Consider the following 19,264-nt stretch of genomic DNA (forward strand, 5'->3'; position numbering starts at 1 on the left):
TGTTCTTCAAGGCACCTTCCGGGGACTGTGACCATTTCGGGATGACAAATTCCACCACCCAGGCACCTTTCACTCCTCGTCAACCCACAGATCCTCGGGGGCCAGGCTTTCCAGATTCCGGTCCTGGCGCCTCTCCTCACACCCCGCACGGAGTCTCCGCGACATGCATCGCTGCTGCTAACCCCTCCTGGCGCAGGGACTCCGCCACGCGTGCAGGTGTCCTTGCCTGGCCCTAGCTGGCTCCCCACTGGGGCTTCAGTGCCCGTCCTTCCTGCTGGGCTCTCCAGCTGCCCGTCACCCTCAGTAGGCAGCACGCTCTGCTTCCTTCTTGACGCATCACGCAGCCTCGACGCCCACCTGCAGGCCCTCTTCTGGGATGCCGTCCTGACCCCTCACAGCAGTGCTGTGACTGGCTCATTTCGCCGCTGCCCCACCAGACCACGCGCTCCTGGAGTGACTCCTCATGCCCACGCCTTGGGTCCCACTTGGGATCCAGTCCATCCCGCAGGGGATCCCTGGAGAGCTGGGCCCCGAAGCATTGCCTCCTCCCTCCCCAGGGCCTTTCCCCCAACACCCAGCAAAGGGCACCCTAGGGAAAGGCCTAGTGGATGACGGGCCTCAGCGCGGGCTCTGCTGCCCTCTCCTGGGGCATCAGGGCGTCTGTGCTCAGCTGGGAGCCTGCTGACCCCACTCCCCTCTTGACCAGACAGTGAGGGAGGGGAGCTCAGGACACTCACTTCCTTGTGTTTCGATTTCACACACTCGGAAGACACTGACTGAGGTCCCTTCCAGAGCGACAGCCAGTGGGGTGACAGTTCCCGTAACCTCAACAAATGACAATTTGCGACCTAGGGGATGAACGAAGGACCTGCAGCTTGGACCACTCGGCTGTCCCTGCTGCTGAGCTCCAGACCGGAGGCCAGCTCCCAAAGCAGAGGGGCACGGGCCACCCAGTGCCCAAATTTTAAGCCATTAGAAATATGTTTTCTTTTTCTACCACTTTAATCTGGTTATAGTTTTCTTATTTTACTAGAAAAAGTAGAAACAATGAGTGAAACTTGAGTGAAAATGAAGAAAAACCTTTTCTAAAATAAAGGAGAAACATTCCTTAATTAGGGAAAACGTCATATAACACTCTCCAACCGATTAAAATGCTTCAACTCACTTTAAAGAAATGCTTTCATCTGTCTTTTTTCTCCCCAGTACAAGTGCAATAGAAGAGAAGCGCCAGGAAAATCAAGCTGTGAATTTAGCACCAGGAAGCTGCTCTTCACAGAAGCCCAGGCTCTCACCGTCTGGCCCTCACCCGCCTGGGTCCCCCTGCCCAGCAGACCTGGGGTCTGCAGACGCGGTACACGCAGAGAGCCGTGCTCCAGGGCAGGCAGCCCTCTGGGGCAGCAGTGAGCGCACCTCACCGGCTCACGGCCCCTTGGTCCCCGACATGCAAAGACACCTGTCGGTCAGTTTGGGCCTCTCGACCCCACCAAACCCACCCCCCGGGGCATCTAGGAATCCGCTAATGAAAGAACCCCCAGCTCGGCAGCGATCCTGCGCTGACGTGGGCTCACGTCCAGCACGAAAGCCTGGAAGGGCGTCCTGGGCTCCCCCACAGCGACCCCACGTCCGTCCGCTCCCGCCAGAGGCGCTCGGCTCGCGGGAGACCAGATAGGCAGCGGCTGATCAGAGGGGAGTCTGCCCACAGACACCCCAGAGGCCACACGCAGGCAGTCCTCGTCCTCAGGAAGCCTGCAGCTGGGGAAAGAGAGCCTCTCGCTGGGGAAGCCAAGGCTCAGCCATGGCACTTTGGAGAGCAGGTGGAGCCCACCGGGAGCCGCGGCCTCAGAGCAGAAGCCCACCCTCCTCAGGGGGAGCCGTCCCTTGCTTTCTTGCTCCAAAATCTGACGCTCACCTTCGCCCCGTCCACCGATGTGGACGTGAGCTTGGTGCAGAGGCAGAGGGTCCCGGAGGCCTGTGTCTCAGGAGCTGGTCTGGGGGTGACACGTGGGACTGAGAAGGACCCGTGAAGGGGGCCGAGGAAGCGGGGGCGGGTTCAGTGTGGGGTCAGACGTCACCACAGTGAGGCCTGTGCTGTTAACTCGGGCGGGGAGGTGCGGGCCCCGAGGGGGGCGGGGGCAGAAAGCTCGCCCTCCCCTCAGCTGCAAAGTGTCCTCCTGGGGCCTCCCTGACCCGCCTGACCCCCCGGGGTGCGGAGGGGAGCGTGTTAGGAGTTCAGAGGCACTAAGGGAGCCTCACACCCCGCGGCACCTCACATGGGCCTACAACCCATGGCGGCGACACCATCGCCCGTTTTACAGACCGGGGAGCCAGGGCCCGTGTGGGAAGCGCAGAATCAGGCAGCCACACACCACCTGGGCTGCACTCTGCCAGGTGGGCCCAGGCACCGAGGTCACTGTGTGGGTAGAAGCTGGAGGCCCCTTCCTCACGAAGCCCCCTTTCTGAGGGGAGCGGGTATAAACAAGGAAGGAAGCACTGCATGCGAGGGGAGGGGAATGCTGTGGAGTAAACAGGCAGGGGAGGGGTGGACGGATGGATGTGCTGGGCAGGACAGAGCAGTGGGCTGCCCCGTCAGTCTGCTGGGAAAGGAGCCTTTGGGGCTGGTGACCGTTGGACTTCATGGGGGCAGGACAGGGCAACACAGAGTCGCACCCTCATGGCCAGCCCCTCAGGACTGTCCAGGCTCCTGTCTCCCTCCAGCAGGGATCCTGGAAGTGAGAAGCAGCATCTCCTGTTCTCTTGTTCCAAAGGGAACCCCCCCTCCCCACCGCCATCCCCTCTGCCATCCCCCGCGCCATCCCCCCCTGCCCCGTGCTCCAACCAGGTCACCGGCAAGCAGAGAAAATGAAAAGAGACCTTCCTTCTTGTCCCTCTGGAGACACACCTTGGTATGAGCTGGAGAAAGCCAGCAGGGGTGTCTGAGCCGCCCCCACACAGACCAGCCCTGCCACGCACTGTGGACTGTTCAAGGTCAAGGAAACGGATGAAAATCGAGACCTTTGAGCCCTTGGGGTTCAGGCACCCTGTCTCTGGAACATGAGTTGATCTGCCATCAGATTAAAGACGAAGGAGCCTCACCTGCTGGCTTCTGAGGTCAGGAAGTTTACCAGGTGGCTGGCCCACAGCACAGGCCCCGTGTATGTCGCAAACGTCGTCAGGAGCATGGCTGGGATCTCCACATAGGCGTCCAGGCCCACGAAGCCTGCTGAGATGTCCACGGTGGCGATGTTGTTGGAGTTTCCCTGGACACGGGGAGAAACAGGCTGAGCCGGCTGGTCTCATACCATGGCCACTAGCAACTGTGAGAGCCGGTCACGGTGACCTGGACACACAGGCGCCCCAGCTGCCCGTTCACTCCTGGTTCCGGGGCTGACCTTAGATGCTGTCCCTCCACCTGCCCGCCTCACACCCAGGCAGGAGGAGCAAGTGGAATGTCTTTTACCTTCGAGAGACTATACAAATGTAAGTCTGATGATGAACTATGGAAAATTCCAAACTTCCCCAGATCTATTTACTTCAGACAGACACACCGACCTCCCTCCTCAGGGACCCAGTCTGGGGGCTGCACGTGGCATGGGGGAGCTGAGGGCGGTGTTGCCACACGGCTCGCTCGAGGGTGGACGCCACTGTTAGGTGGCGGAGGGAGGGCGGGCTGGCTGCCTGGCGTACGGCTCAGGTGTCAGATGCAAGATCTGGGCCAGTAACAGGACAGCTTGCCCCACGCAGGGAGGGTGGGGTTTTGACTCCCAGGGAAGGGTCTCACGAGGTTCAGTCCCTCTCCACTCTCAGTCTTTATTGACGCTGGGGGCCTTTTCTGAGACACTCATGATGTTTACGGGTCTGACGGCACAAATGTCTGTCCTAGCCCAGCGAAGGCCCCTCCCGGGAGCTCCTGACCCGACGGCCTGGGACACAAGTCCGGCTGGGTGAAGCCCACCGCCTTCTCCCTCAGCCGTGTGGCACTCCAGGCAGTCACTGGGTCGTGGTGCAGACCGCAAACATCTCAGAGCCGCGCTCTTCCCTCGACAATAACCTCCCTCGTGCAGCTTCCCCCTTGACCCCCTGCTCTGCCCACGTCCGCCTGGGCTTTCCCCCAACTGCACGACTCCCTCCCTGGAGAAGGAGGAGACCCTACAGCTGCTGAGAGGAGCAGGGGAGGGAGAACAAGAGTCCCAAACGCCACGCTGAGGGGAGGTGGGCCGAAGATGGAAAAGCGGGTCCCACACCAGGCAGGTCGCTGGAGGTCCCGCTGAAGCCGATTCAGCCGTCAGAGAGGGTCGACCTAAGGCGCGGCCTGCATGCTCTGGGGCTTTCCTTGCGTTAACTCTCTAGATCCTCAACAGTCCTGACACCGTGCAGGTGAGGAACCGAGGCAGGGAGAGACCCAGGGGCCCGCGGAGAGCTGTGGATGCCAGCTGGGCACCACGCTCCTGACCCCATACCACGAGGAGCTGGTGAGCTGAAGGCCGGAAGAAGGAGCGGAGAGCCTGTGATTCTCCTGCCGGGAAACCCGACAGTGAGAAAAGGGAGACGCCTGAGGGAAGGGCTGTGGGAGGGGAGATGAGCACGGCCCCAGGGGCGCTCTGCTCCCAAGGCCGCACAACTGCTGCTCATCTGGCCTGCTGTGGGGGCCGCCGTGCAAGGGCCGACCTGCGCTGCCCCCGAGGACCTCTAGCACGTCTGACGGCGCCGCTGCAGGGACGCCCGTGGCCGCTGGACTCATGCACTCTGGCTGCCCACGGGCAGCGCCTGAGACGCGCCAGCAACACACGCCGTCACGGAAGCTTCGTGCTCACCCCCGAGGGACGAGGCCACATGCCCCCAGAGGAGCACACCGAACGCCAGAGTCTGCCTCCCTGCTCGGGCGCCACCTGTGCTCAGTCTTCCTGACACTGAGGCCTCAGCGCGGAGCCAGGCTGCCTGAGCAGTAGCCGCCTTCTCCATCTGGGTTCAGAGGGAGACTGTGGGCACCTGCCTGATCAGGCCAGCAGGGTCTGCTGTGCCCCCAGAACGCACCTGCAGCTTGCAGACTGTGTGGGCGCTGCCGGGAGGCGTCCCACGCAGAGCTGTGGGGCTGTGCGCCCCCGGGCAGGGGTGTCCTGTGTTCTTCAGACAGGCCCACGGTTCAGCTGGGCCCTGGGGAGCCTGGAGAAGGCAGAGGGACGAGGCGATCTTCCGATGTGACAGCGTTCCCATTCCCCACCAAGCCACTTGTGCTCAGAGACAGAGTGACCATCATTAACTGACCTCCAGACGGGAGGCAACCCCCAGGAACAGGCCTGCAAGTGACGTCCAGATGAAGAGAGGAAACAGACTGACGTGGGCCATCTGGACATTTCTTGAAATGTGCAGTGAAACCTACAGTCCTTCCGAGGCCACACATGAGCTACGCCAACCGGCCGGCAGGACAGCTCTGACGCAGGCGCGCCTGGAAGAGGCACTCGGCCGCTCTCCTCCCTCCTCCCTCGGGGCCCACGTTCACGCTGGTCCCTTCGCTGTCTTCCCACTCCCGGCTGGTACTCCGCAATTCTGGAAACGCAAGCTCTGCATTTCCCCACATCCATGACGCCTGTGACCTTCTGAGAGGTACGAACAGCTGTGTCCTCGGTGGTAACACAGCATGAGGCACACACAGGAACAGAATCCGCGGGCCAGTGCTCGGCCGTCAGAGAGGGCACCTTCCCGTGACGGGCGGCTCAGACGCCAGGGAGGTGCGGTCCACGCCCTGGGTCCGCAAGGACCCCGGCTGTGGCGTCGCTGCGGGGTCCTGGTGACAACGGTAGGCACTGAAAGTGGGGGTCCTTGGGGCGAGGCTACAGCTGGAGTGAAAGGGAGATGGAAGCAAAGTGGGGCTGGAGGATTGGGGAGGCACAGACAGGGGGAGGGTCAGGTCACATCCCTCCAGGACTTACAGATTTCTAGTACTTTACCCCTGCCCACTTCTGGGCTTCAGGGAACAAAAGGAAAAGCCATGCAACTGTGGTGAGGCTGGAAGCAGCCAGAAACCAGGAGATGAGGAAGAGGCCCCAGGCCAAGCTGCCGGGACACGGGGCACCAGGCAAGCTCCAGGGTCTGGACAGAGGAGGGAGGAAATGCAGATCCTCACTGTACAGACGGGAAAACACACTCAGACGTTCAGTCGGTTTGCAAAGTTCCTTGGCCGGACAGCGCGGAGCGAGATGGGGACTCCGGCGATTGCGCTCCACCCTCAGGGGTGATGCGTGCGGTGCAGGTCGAGGGCGGAGCCACCTGACCCAGGGCGGCGATGCGGGAGGGCTGGGGTGGAACTCGGTCCCTCCAAGGCCGGGAGCTGGATGCTCTGTTCACCTGTCCAGGTGCTTCCCAAGTACACAGCTGCACACTGAGGTCTACCCTGGAGGCGGCTGGACTTGCCTTTATGGGCCCTTCAACACGGGAGAGGACGTGACAAGCACGGGGCCCAAGAGATTAATAACCAAGTGGGGAGCCCCAGAAATGCCTAGTGCTGACAGCCAGGGGAGCAGGTGAGAGCAGTCATCACCCACATCTGATAAAGCCACGGGAACATGATGCGCTGCCCTAACCGCCCGCTGAGAGCAGATCCAGCGCAGCTACTATACACCCCACCAAGGACGTCTGTCTTAACTAACTAAACGTACTTTATGCTATACGTGCAATTTAAGCGTGATTCACCACGCCATACTGACAGTTCTTTCACTAAACATACAGTGTAACTTCCTAGCTTATGGTAAAATTTTCTCAAAGAAAAACCAAAAGATAAACGACATAAAAAGTTAATAGTCTTCTACCCACGATGATGATGAAAGCCTACCTGAAAATAGAAGAACGCTTGACCGAACCAGTAATGCATCACGGTGACCTCAGCTGCGTCGTGCCTCAGGGGCCGCCAGACGAACTGAGTCATGATGGTCTGGATGACGAGGCTCAGGGCTAAGACGGGAAGATTGTGAGGTCTGAGGAGCAGCGCCGCCAGCAGAACTAACCCGCTGTGTATTTCCCAGAGGCCCACGGTCTTGACTGTGAAGTCATCAGCAGTGATCTGAGATTTAAGCAAGCCTTTGGTGCCCGTGAACAGAATGCCAAGGACAAAGACATAAACAAAACGAGCTTCGGTGATGCCCCTAAAGAAAGCAAAAGAAGTCAGATTCATTAGCACCAGCTAGAAAAATTCAAGCACACGTCATCCCATGAAAACCACGTGTCTACTGAGCTGACAGTACAAGCTTCAGGACCCACCCGCCGGGGGAGCTCTGTGGAAGTGAGGGCGTCTGCCTCTGCACATCAGCCTCCCAGGACGCCCCGCCCAGAGGCCGGCAGGCCTGTCCGCTCTGTGCTCACTTCTCTGATGGAGCCGGCTTACAGGAAAACTTGCTCCTGTGGCCCAAGGATCACCTAGGTGTAGGACCAGAGCCATTACTTGTAGCCGAAAGAACTGTCCACCTACTTTGCATAGTTAGTTTGAAAAACCACTGCAGTAGGATAAGGTCCAGCTCTGTCAGGAAATTCCGTAAGTTCATAAATGCTAAGACACAACCGAGCATGTTCACAACCAAGCAGATTTAAGTACGTGCTTGCATGTGTGTACAGACACACACATACAGTGGTGCGGTCCAGACTGCGGGTCTGGAGGAAGGTGGCGCCAGGTCAGTCTGGGCACTGCCACAGACGAGCTCTGCTGTTGGGGCAAGTTAATTACAACTTCTGATGCTCAGCTTCTTATTCATAAAATGAAGAGAAATGGTACCTACACCTCACAAGGCTGTCCTGACAATTAAACAAGAGAACGCACGTAAAGCGCTTGGCACACGGTAAATGTTAAATACTACTGTGGGTTAAGTACTTGAGCACAGTCATCATCTGTAAAGGATACAATTTATGGCACTATACATTCCTAAAACAGATTTCAGATCAATTCATAAATCAAACATTTTATACAGTACTAGAAAAGCTGATTATTTAAAGTGACGCTAAGTAAATCAAATTTTAAATGAAATGTTCACCTTAAGAATGTATCTGGGGACATCCTTGGTGGTGCAGTGGTTAAGAATCCGCCTGCTAATGCAGGGGACACGGGTTCAAGCAAGCCCTGGTCCGGGAAGATCCCACATGCAGCAGAGTCACTAAGCCCATGTGCCGCAACTACTGAGCCTGTGCTCTAGAGACCGTGAGCCACAACTACTGAAGTCCGCGCGCCTAGAGCCCGTGCTCCACAACAAGAGAAGCCACTGCAATGAGAAGCCCACGCACTGCAACAGAGTGGCCCCTGCTCGCCTCAACTAGAGAAAGCTGCACACAGCAATGAAGACCCAATGCAGCCAAAATTAAATAAATAAAGTAAATAAATTAAAAAAAAGAATGTATCTGTGTTGAAAACTGAATTTTCCTATATCAGATTTTCTTAGGAAAAGGTTTATACATTTTAAAAAAATAAACTTATTTATCTTCTTTATTATTTATTTTTGGCTGCGTTGGGTCTTTGTTGCTGCATGCGGGGCTCCCTCTAGTCGCAGTGATCGGGGGCTACTCTTCATTGCCGTGCATGGGCTTCTCACTGTGGTGGCTTCTCTTGCTGCAGAGCATGGGCTCTAGGTGTGCGGGCTTCAGTAGTTGTGGCACGTGGGCTCAGTAGTTGTGGCTCGCGGGCTGTAGAGCACAGGCTCGGTAGTTGTGGCGCACGGGCTCAGTTGCTCGGCGGCATGTGGGATCTTCCCGGACCGGGGATCAAACCCGTGTCCCCTGCACTGGCAGCTGGATTCTCAACCGCTGCGCCACCGGGCAAGCCCAGTTTCTGCGTTTTTAAAAAATGTTTTTTTTTTTTAGGATGATCAGTTTAATGTAAAGAGTGGAGCACTATCTACTGGCAACATGGAGACACGAGAGGCTGATATGAGGCCCGCCATGGGGCTCACCCTGGTGGAGGAGCTGGGGTCAGATGCAACCACGCCAAGGTGTGTGCTAAGCTGAGTGCTGATGACGGACCCACAGGGTCAAAGAGGGGGAAATGAGCAAAGGTCCAAGGAATCAGAGAAGTTTCCAGAAGAAAGGGGCTGGGTTCCGTATCAAGGAGGACTGACTGTGAACAGGAGGGGAGCGCCACCGGACGCCTTTAATGGGTCCACCTCTTGCCCTCACCAGCCAGCTGTGCCTTCACATCCAGAACCACTGAGCGTCGGCTTCTGCTCCAGCCAGGCCTGGGCTTCAGAGCGGAGATGAAAGTCAAGAGCTAAACGTAGAGGATTCTCGAATACTGATGGACAGCAGCGCCTGCGGGGGCTGAAAGGAGAGGAGCTGCTTTCAGGCAGACCTAGAATTAGGGCAGCTTTAGAATTGGGGCAGATCTAGAACCAAGAGGGGTCTAGAATCAGGACAGACCGGGGTGGAGAACGGAAGCGTTCTACGGGACGGATGTGAACCAAGCAGTGCAGGTTAATGAAAGGGTGCACTGGCCTATATTTTGGGCACCAACAAGGTACATGCTGTTCTATCCATGAAAGGTAAGGAAGTCATCGAAGTCTTGAAGTGAAATCAGGTGTATCCGAGAGGAAAGAGGAGTTTATTCATGTGTTGCACTTTGAGATTTAAACAAACACCCCTGGATTGGACGCCCTCACATGTGACATCCAGCCTTGACATCTGCCCAGAGTCTCAGACTTTGAAGTGAACAGTCTTTAAGATGTCTCCCACCATGCCCTCCCCACCTGACCTCCCTGCCTCAGGTGAAGGCCTGCCACTCTGCCGTCGCCTCAGCCAGGCCCTTGGCATCACCTTGACGTCCCACACCAGTTGACAGGTCTTGTTTCCAGGTGTGGCCCTTGTGCCCCTCAGCCACCCAAACAGCCGGGCCATAGCCCTCAGAATTCACCTTGACACCTTTTTAGAGAGTATAACACTTGCTTTTCTTTCTCTGATTAGGAAAGCAATACCAAACATCTAGAGAAGACTTAATACCTATCCTTCTCAAACTATTCGAAAAATTACAGAGGAAGGAATGCTTCCAAACTCATACTATGAGGCCAGCATCACCCTGATACCAAAACCAGACAAAGATATTGCACACAGAAAAATTATAGGCCAATATCACTGATGAACACAGGTAACAAATCCTCAACAAAATATTAGCAAACCGAATTCAGCCAAACATTAAATGGATCACACACCATGATGAAGCAGGATTTATCCCAAGGATGCAAAGATGGTTCAATAGCCACAAATCAATCAGGGTGATTCACAACATTAACAAACTGAAGAATGAAGACCATATGGTCATCTCAATAGATGCAGAAAAAGCAGTTCACAAAATTCAACACCATTTACGATAAAAAGAAAAAACAACTCTCTAGAAAGTGGGTATAGAGGGAACATACCTCAACATAATAAAGGCCACATACGATAAGACCACAGCTAACATCATACTCAGTGGTGAAAAGATCTAGATCAAGAACAAGACAAGGATGCCCACTCTCGCCACTTTTATTCAATATAGTATTGGAAGTCCTAGCCACAGCAATCAGATAAGAGAAAGAAATAAAAGACATCCAAATTGGTAAGGAAGAAATAAAACTGTCACTGTTTGCAGATGCCATGATACTATACATAGAAAATCCTAAAGACAATACCAAAAAACTACTAGAGCTCATCAATGAATTCAGTAAAGTTGCAGGGTACAAAATTAATAAACAGAAGTCTGTTGCATTTCTATAACTAACAACAAACTATCATAAAGAGAAATTAAGAAAACAATCCCACTGACAACTGCATCAAAAGAATAAAATACCTAGAAATAAATCTAACTAAGAGGTAAAAGACCTGTATTTGGAAAACTATAAGACACTGATGAAAGAAACTGAAGACAACACAAACTGATGGAAAGATATCCCATGTTCTTGGATTGGAAGAATTAATACTGTTAAAATGACCATACTATGCAAAGCAATCTACAGATTCAATGTAATCCCTATCAAAATACCCATGGTGTTTTTCACAGAACTAGAACAAAGAATTCTAAAATTTGTAGGGAAACACAAAAGACCCCAAATAGCCAAAACAATCTTGAGAAAGAAGAACAAAGATGGAGGTATCACGTGCCCTAACTTTAAACCATATTACACAGCTACAGTAATCAAAACAGTATGGTAATGCACAAACACACACACACACACATAGATCAATGGAACAGAAGAGAGAGCCCAGATGAACCTACACTTATACGGGCAATTAATCTACAACAAAAGAGGCAACAATATACAATGGGGGAAAGACAGCCTCTTCAATAAATGGTGTTGGGAAAACTACACAGCTACGTTTAAAAGAATCAAACTGGACAACTCTCTTACATCATGCACAAAAATAAATTCAAAATGGATTAAAGACTTAAATGTAAGACCTGAAACCGTAACTCCGAGGCTTACCCACTACTGTTGGCCAACTACCTTGTTTTTTACTCTGTGCAACTGTAAAGTAATGCTTCAGAGAGCATGCCCATATCCCAGTCTCTCGCCTCACCTCTGGTTGTATTTTTGAGATAAATTCTAGAAGAGGACACCCAAGTCAGAGGGTTGGACAAAGTCAAGGTTCTTAACACGTTTTACGAACAGCCCTCCAGAACAGGCTCTGCCCACCCCAGCCCACATCACCATTAAAAACAAAAAAGCTGCCACTTTGACATGCAAAAAGTGGTCCTGACGATTCAATCACCATGAGCCCCCGCTCCAGGAACTCACGTAAGTTACGGGAAAGTTTGGTTTTCTGGCATGCTTCACCCCCCAACTCCTAGGCAGCATCCACTCGTTATTATCCTCATTACTAGTTACTTCTTGATGGAGCAAAACTGAATCCTTTAAATTCTTTATTTTTAAAGAACCCCTTACTAAAAAACAATAAATAAATCTTAGTGACCTTACTTCCAGGTTATTCGTCTCTCTCCTTTCAAAAAAAGAGGCTAACAGAATTGGTTCACTGAGGCATTGTCAGTAACCGTTGACAAAATCACAATTCACAAAGACCAAACTCCAATGTTCTCAAGATTGCATGGCATTTTTTAGTACATAAAACATTAGAACAGATCTAAAAACAAGTGCTTGTGTCTGCCAGTACACTTACTTTGAAATGTCTTTGTTGTTTTGCTGCCAGGGGAACAGCAGATTTCCAATGGCCACCCTGTAGCAATAGATGCCCAGCAGGCCAAACGCCATGGCCACTTTTGATGCCAGGGAGCACCTCTTCTGAACCAACACAAAAATCATGATGAGGGAAACTGCGGCCAGAACAGACAGTTCAGCCTTATGATCAGAGCTGAAATGAAATGTAAAATGCCAACAATTACTACCAAGGATAACTAGCGATATTATGGATTCACACCAAGTGGCTTTCTAAGAACTGTAGTAAAAAGAGCTCATTTTCCTGAAAAGCAAAAAAGAAAATTTTTTGTTTTTTAAATTCAAACAGAGGTTCTTAAAGTGGAACAAATAAAGGGCCGTTAACCCAATCTCTCATTGCTCATTCACAACTGGTAGCTACCATCAGCTCTGCACTGGCCAGGGCAGCGATATATTCAACACTGCCCGCTGGCTGCCCTGGTGCCCCCTTTCTGGGGCAGCCTCATTTCCCCAACCACAGGTGAAGAGGCTGTGTGCAAAGTGCACATCTACCAGCGTGTGCCCGCTCACGGGAGACGCACACATCCTGGCACTGTCCTCTTCCATTCACTCGTCAGTGCACACAGACTCACGCAGGAGCGTCTGCCCCCTCCCAGGCGGGGAGACCTGGTGAAGAGGCTGGGCACGTGGCTGTCACAGGCCCTCTCTCTGCCCGGCCCTTGCCCACCGCTCCCTGCCACCTCGGCGAGCTGAGCCCTGGGAAGGCAGGGCTCTTTCCCGTGCTAGTCACTGCAGCTCACACTCACAAAGCCCACGTGTTCACGGGCCGTTAACCCGAGGCATGTATACGCCACGCGGAAAGACGAACTTGGGAAGATGCAGAGGAAAGGAGGCCAGTGTCAGGGCACGGGTCCCGGGAATGGCAGACGGTGATCGGGGCCACGCTGGGGCCTCTGGTGTTGCTCTGTAAGCTGCATGTTCCATGCAGATCCTGCATTGTCAATTGTCACAAATGGAAAATGGAGCATAGGGACGGTGATTGGGCGTCTCTCAAAGGCTCCGCCCTGGAGGAGGAATCACCGAAACTGCAGCCTCTTTACAAACTGACAGGGAGAATCGTGCTGCAGGAGGGGAGCGCCCTTGATGGAAAGGGGTGGGGGTCCAGTGTGCTGGAGGAGGGTCTAGACCCAGGAGTGGGCACAGCTGCACCCTGGAGAGTGGGCCAGGGGTGGTGGCGGCATCCCTACACACCATGTTAGTGCATCTGTGGGTGGAAATCAGCAGATCTTCCCGCAGTGCTGCAGCTTCCCAGGAAAATAAGAAGTGAGGTCGTTGTGCTGCCCCAGCACGCTCTCATCCTCACGTGCTCTGGCTCTGCCTGGTGCTGCCTCAGCTCCCCTCTGCTTTCACACCCCAAGCGCAGACAGGCCAGCGCCCTCTCTTCAGGGTTGCTGTGAAAATGAAATGAGTGGGCACACAGCAGGAACCTGAAAAACGCTACCTGTGATTACTATGGTTGCCGAAGGTTTGCTAGTACTGTTAACACTTGGTAGAAATTTATCATGAGCATTATTTGGCCAGAGGAATAAACAAGCTTACGGCCTTTGATGTACAATTCCAGGTATCTTCCAAAAGGACTGTGCCAGTGTGTGGCCCCAGGACTCCCCGGTGCTCGCCAAGCCTGGGTTTTTGTCCCCTCCCTCATCACGTATAAAACCGCACATTCTTATCTAACTGAAGTTCCCGAATCACGAGCAGGAGTGAGCACTTCCTGTTCTCTCCTTTGCCACTTCCTCCTTTAGGAACGTGTCTACGACCTTCCTGAGCCCTGCTTCCTGCTGACAATTCTTACAGAAGCTCTTCCCAGCGATCCGACAGTGACCCTTGTCACTCTTGGAAACACTTTTTCATTTCACTGCTCCCATACTTTAGTTTTCTAAGCCTTCACTGACAGAGAGTAAAACTTATGATATGACCAAATGCTGGTCTTTTCTGTCCTAGTTTCTTCTCTGTACTTCAATCCTCTGTATCTGCTATACTTTCTACTTCATTTCCCAGCCACTCGTGAGAGGCCTCAGAGGAGGCTGAAGGCTCACCTACAGGCTCCAGCCAACGCAGCTGCCCTTCCTGGTGGTGGGGAGAGAAGGGCGGAAGCACAGAAGGCAAAGCCACTCTCCCAAGGGCTCCTGGGCACAGGCCCTGCCAGCCCGTCACCCCAGCCTCGCACCAGCGGGGCAGGGCAGCGAGTGACAAACTACATCCTGCTGCAGTGATCATTTTAAAATTCACAGGTTCTCAAACATGAACACTTACAGGGATTCAGCGATAAAAAACCAAACTATCAAGCTAGCCTCAAATAAATTCACCTCTCAATGTCAAATCATGGGTTAGTTTTCTATTTCTTCAGATCTCAAATGCCATTTCTATCCTGAATATGAAAAACAGGCCTACGGAGGGTCTGGCCCGAGGTCACGGCTTTTGCCCTCACCTGGTGAGCCAGTGCCCCAGGTCAGGCCGGTGGGCCCACTGCACACCCGTCTGGTTCAGTGACCGAAGCAGCCGGCAGCAGGTCAGAATCAGCCACGGGCTCGCCAGCACCATCCACCTTTCAGGGCCTCTGAGCGCTCCCAGGGGAGAGGGGTGCCTGGACGCTCTGTCGAGCTCCCACACGTCAGGGCCAGGGCTCTTGCCCTGTGGGGCCGCTGCGACCCCGTCAAAGTCCTCTCCCGCGTGCGGGCAACTCTGAGGCGCACAGTCGTCTCCCAGAAAGCAGTTTCTGTAGATTTCGTGGCACAGAGCTAGACACAGCGTGTTGACGAGGAAGTACCACGTCTGGGGCTCCTCTTCGATGAAGCTGCTTGCGCCCAGACTCAACGTGTGGCCCACGGTCCCCAGCAAGATGAGAAGATCTAACTCCGACCACCTTGAGTTGCACTGAGGTGGATTCTGTAAAAAGGAAAATGTATTTTATATGGGAAAAATCTGAACAGCACATCATCTTCTTGCTGCCCGAGCTTACAGCTTTCGCTCACAGAACCTAACCTGCCGTGACAGACACCTGCTGCCCCTCACGCCCGGCACCCACTACTCCCCGTCCCCCCGAGCACCGCCAGGCGGACGTGGAAACAGCAGGGCGGTCCTCCCCGGACTGCAAGTCCTAAGCTGAGTGACAAGGAGACTGAAGCTGTCTGGACCCAAGCAGTCTCGGCAGTGCCGGAGCCTGCAGCATTGCCCACCAGTCCCAGGCCGGACCCTCCTTGCAGCCTGTCCTTGCCCTCTGAGCCACTGCCTGTTACTGGAAACCAAAGAGCCCCAAGGGTGTATTCCACCGAACCAGACACCTAAGTTCTCCAAGAACTTTCCAGAAATCCAGAGAGTTTCCATTACAGCAGTTGGCATCACAGTACTAGCCCGTAAATACACTAATTTAAAGCATTTAAAGTAAAATGAGGACTCCATGGCCGTCATTCAGTACTACTCAATATTTGTTCTGCTAACTGCGTGCAGCTAGTACATGCCAGAGCTTGATACTGTGAGCCTGCTCAGGCCCTGGAGAATCAGACTGCTCTAGGGAAGCCCATGCTCCAGCGGGGAGACATATGTGTGGTAAACGACACCACACAGGTTGGGGGGGGCGTCTGTGGCCCTGTGACGAGTCACTGCACTGGGTCCCTTGGGCTCTGGGCACTGTGGACCAACTGGGACTGCCCACCTCTCTCTCACCACCCTGCCACCACAAGCAGCTGATGAATGAAGGTGTCAGAGGCCAAAGGCTGCAAGAATTCTAAAGGAGAACATCAGTCTAGCAGAGGAAACTGCATTTTATGAGGCAGGATGAGGGCGGGGTCTGTCTCCTCTTGGCCCCCCGTCAGCCAGCTGCCTGTCCCTCTGTGCCAGCCGCTCTGGACAGTCCCCTGCTTACAGCGCCAGGGACCCTGTCTTTCTAACTGAGAAGGAAGGCATGAGACCTCATAGCACAGGTCTGAGCGTGTCAAGTCGGGATGCCCAGGGACCCGGGAGACCAGCCCCTGTGAGCACGTCCTGTTGGCTCCCATGAAGGGTGGGCCCTTTCCTCGGCTCCCATCAGCACCATGCCTGGTACGCACCAGGGGCTTAACCCGTGTCTCATCAGCTGGAGGAACAAGAACAGCCTATCTGGAAAGCCGGCCTTACCTTACTCAGACGCTTTCCGCCGGCAAACATCCCGGTGAGAGCAGACAGGACTGCGCAGAGCAGTGTGGAAATCAGCACCATCACTCCGCCTGCCGTCAGCCACGGGAGGCTGCACAGGTAGCACGTTCCGCCTGCGGAGGTGCACACGGTGACGTGGAGCGCTACGAGGCCCAGGGGCAGCAGGTAACAGAGCAGAGAGAAGGCGGGCGACGGCAGAGGGACGTCCAGCTCGGCCTTGCCGCTCAGTGCCCGGGGGCTGCTGAGCAGAAGCAGCGCGAGGACCTGCAACAAGAAGCAGCGGTGGCGTCCGCGACTCCACCACGCAGGGGGCTCTCCCTTCGCTTTTCTAGAAACTTTCTACGTCCTTTAAACTACCCAATCCCGGCCAAGCTAGGTGCCCAGTTTAACAGCGGAGCCGCGACACTGCACAGGCAGCCATACCTCCAGGACCAGGACGGTCCCCACCGCCATGGAGTAGACGTCATACTGGGCTGCTTGTCTGCTCAGGGACAGGCTCAGGGCCCTCAGCGCGTACAAGTACTGCCTGCGAACCTTGCTTCCCAGGTTGGAAAGGACTTCTGAGCTATTCTCCTCCAAGTACAGTCTGACCCAGTTCCCGTGCAACCTTTCGGACACTTTAAACTGCTCAAACCCAGGCTCTGCCGAGAAGAAAAGGCAACACACACATATCACCGACACGCACGCACGTGTGTGATTGTAATCTCAGAGTGCTCAGTTATTCACGGCACATGGCAGAGCCTGACACCTAACCAAGATGAACTCCGGGGCTGGGGGTGGCTGCCAACACCTCCGGTAAAACCTCAACAGCGGATGAAGCCAGCCTGTCCTCTGCCGTCCCTCCTGCCCGCCAGCCCTCGGTGCACGCCACGGACAGCAGCGTCTGCCCGCTGCTCAGCCCCGCCTTCTCCGCCTCCCGCTTGCCGCCTCCTCCCCCTTCTCTCTCTCCACTCTTCTTCCTCAAGGTGCAGTACAAAACGTCCCAGGAATGCACTGCATGAGAGCCCTCAGTTCTACAAAATCCTTCCGACCCTCACGCTCTGGGTGAGGACGGGGCAGGCAGGGGCCTGACACCCGCTCCACCGCGTGCCCCTCCCCGAGGCAGGCCGGCCCCTCCTGCCTCTCACTGCCAGAGGCCCTCTTTCACCTGCTTCCCTTCTTCACCAGTCTTCTTTGGGAAGGGGTGGCAGTCTCCCAGCCCTCCTACCACAACGCTGAGCTATGTCTCCCACGCACCACACCGGCTGAATGGTCCACGGCCGACATAAAGCCAGGGCTGCGTGATGGCTCGTGGATGGAGCCCAGCCCCAGCTGCAGGCGGCTCCCCACTGGGGACGACAGTGGCGCGCCGCCCAAGGCCAGGGGTCTTGCCTTCCTTCCTTTCAGGGCTGGACCAGACTCAACTGTAACTCGGCTGGTCGGCTGAGCAAGAACTTCTCTCCCGAGACTCCCTGGTACCTAACATGCTCTTTCAACTTCAAGCAGAGCTGTTCCAAGGTGGTCTGGGCCATGCCTTTCAGGGGCCTTGGCCCAGCCCACCAGCAGTGCCCCCACCCCGCCTTCCCTGATCACAGCCCGGCATCCTCACGGCACAACCCCTGAGCATGGGCCCCGATGCCTGCAGCCCCACCACTGCTGCTGGAGCCAGCTGACCTGTACCAAGTGCTGGTGGCAGGCATGACCCTAAGCCCTCACTCAGGTCCTCTCCCAGTGACCTATGGGACTGGAAAGGTTAGACACCCATTTCAGAGAGGAGGCAACTCAGACACCCGCTCATGGGCAGGCAGGTGAGAGCTGGGGTCTAAGTCTGGATCCAAGCTGGTACCCGTACTTGCTACACCCCAAAGTCAAAGACACGGGGGCACCTGTGTCTGCACCCCACCGCCTAGAGTCCCAGAGACACGGGCGCACCTGTGCATGCGTCCAAACAAAAATGGGCTGAACACTGACTACATGCTAGATGCGTCAGAATAGGTCCTGACAATGTGGGTCTGTGATCCAGCAGGGTTGTCACACATGCATGAAACTACAAATAGTGAAAAATACTACGGAGGGAAAATATACTATAGACGGAATGGTGAGAGACCCTTGGTAACGGAAAGGGAACTGACTTAAGAATGGGGTTGAGTGTGGGGGACAAGGGAGGTCTGACAGTGAAGCTAAAATGTAAAGGATGCCCAAGAACTAACCTGTGGAACAGGTAGAACAGCATCCAATCAGTAGGAAGAGCACACGCAAAGGTCCAAAGGTGATAACAGCCCCCACTACGACCAAAAAGTGGTCAGACGAGCGAGCTGCATCAGACTGGGGTGGATATCATGGCAGGCCTTGACATCCTGGATGGGGGTGTGAAGCCCTGGGGGTGCTTTCTGGTTCCGGGGACTGGCCTCTTTTCATTTCACAGGCTCATTACGGCCACAGCCACTGCAGTGCTCAATCCTCCCTACCCTGCTATCCCTGAAATAAGCAAACGACCCCACCGTTTTCTGGGTTTCATTTTTATTAGTTGTTGGTATAGGAGAAAGGACACACACTACCAACAACAACGGATTTGCAAAAGCTACCAAACTCATACGCTATTTGCCTCTGGTCTGCACTGAAATGTGCACAGCGGTCGGGCCTCACCTTTGACAGAGCTGCTGGCCGGGCTGTCTCACGATCTAAGAGCTTGTGCTCCCCATGCCCTCCTGCCACTCAGGACATCTGGGTCCCAACCACTCCCCGATGGCAGGGTGTGTCTTCCACAACCAACTCAAGGTCAGTTTACATCTCCCCACAAACTCACAGGCGTTCACTCCACTGGGCAGTACCCCACCACTTCAAGTAGGCAGACCTGCCAACATCCCATCAAATGTTGCCTCAAACTGGGAGGTGACCTCCTCTGCATTTCCCAGCGAGCCCCAGCCCCAGCGTCAAACATTAGCCTTGACGTCCCTGGATGGGTCAGAGTAAACTGATTGAAA

The 19,264-nt window shown here is 54.7% G+C and overlaps 1 protein-coding gene across 2 annotated transcripts in view; it reads right to left on the reverse strand.

The window, feature by feature from the left end:
* Nucleotides 1-19,264, reverse strand: part of PIGG (phosphatidylinositol glycan anchor biosynthesis class G (EMM blood group)) — a 40,914-nt gene that overhangs the window by 1,786 nt on the left and 19,864 nt on the right. Inside the window, exons 7-13 of one of the 2 annotated variants that reach the window (XM_060013149.1) lie at nt 16,725-16,942; nt 16,284-16,565; nt 14,599-15,056; nt 12,115-12,306; nt 6,827-7,136; nt 5,032-5,160; nt 3,094-3,257 (exon numbers count right to left, since the gene is read on the reverse strand). In XM_060013149.1, the coding sequence (XP_059869132.1) occupies nt 3,094-3,257; nt 5,032-5,160; nt 6,827-7,136; nt 12,115-12,306; nt 14,599-15,056; nt 16,284-16,565; nt 16,725-16,942 (1,753 nt within the window). The remainder of the gene's footprint in view (nt 1-3,093; nt 3,258-5,031; nt 5,161-6,826; nt 7,137-12,114; nt 12,307-14,598; nt 15,057-16,283; nt 16,566-16,724; nt 16,943-19,264) is intronic. The other variant, XM_060013150.1, reaches the window with a different exon arrangement.

The sequence above is a fragment of the Delphinus delphis genome, chromosome 5 (assembly GCF_949987515.2).
Source record: "Delphinus delphis chromosome 5, mDelDel1.2, whole genome shotgun sequence".
NCBI lineage: Eukaryota > Metazoa > Chordata > Mammalia > Artiodactyla > Delphinidae > Delphinus > Delphinus delphis.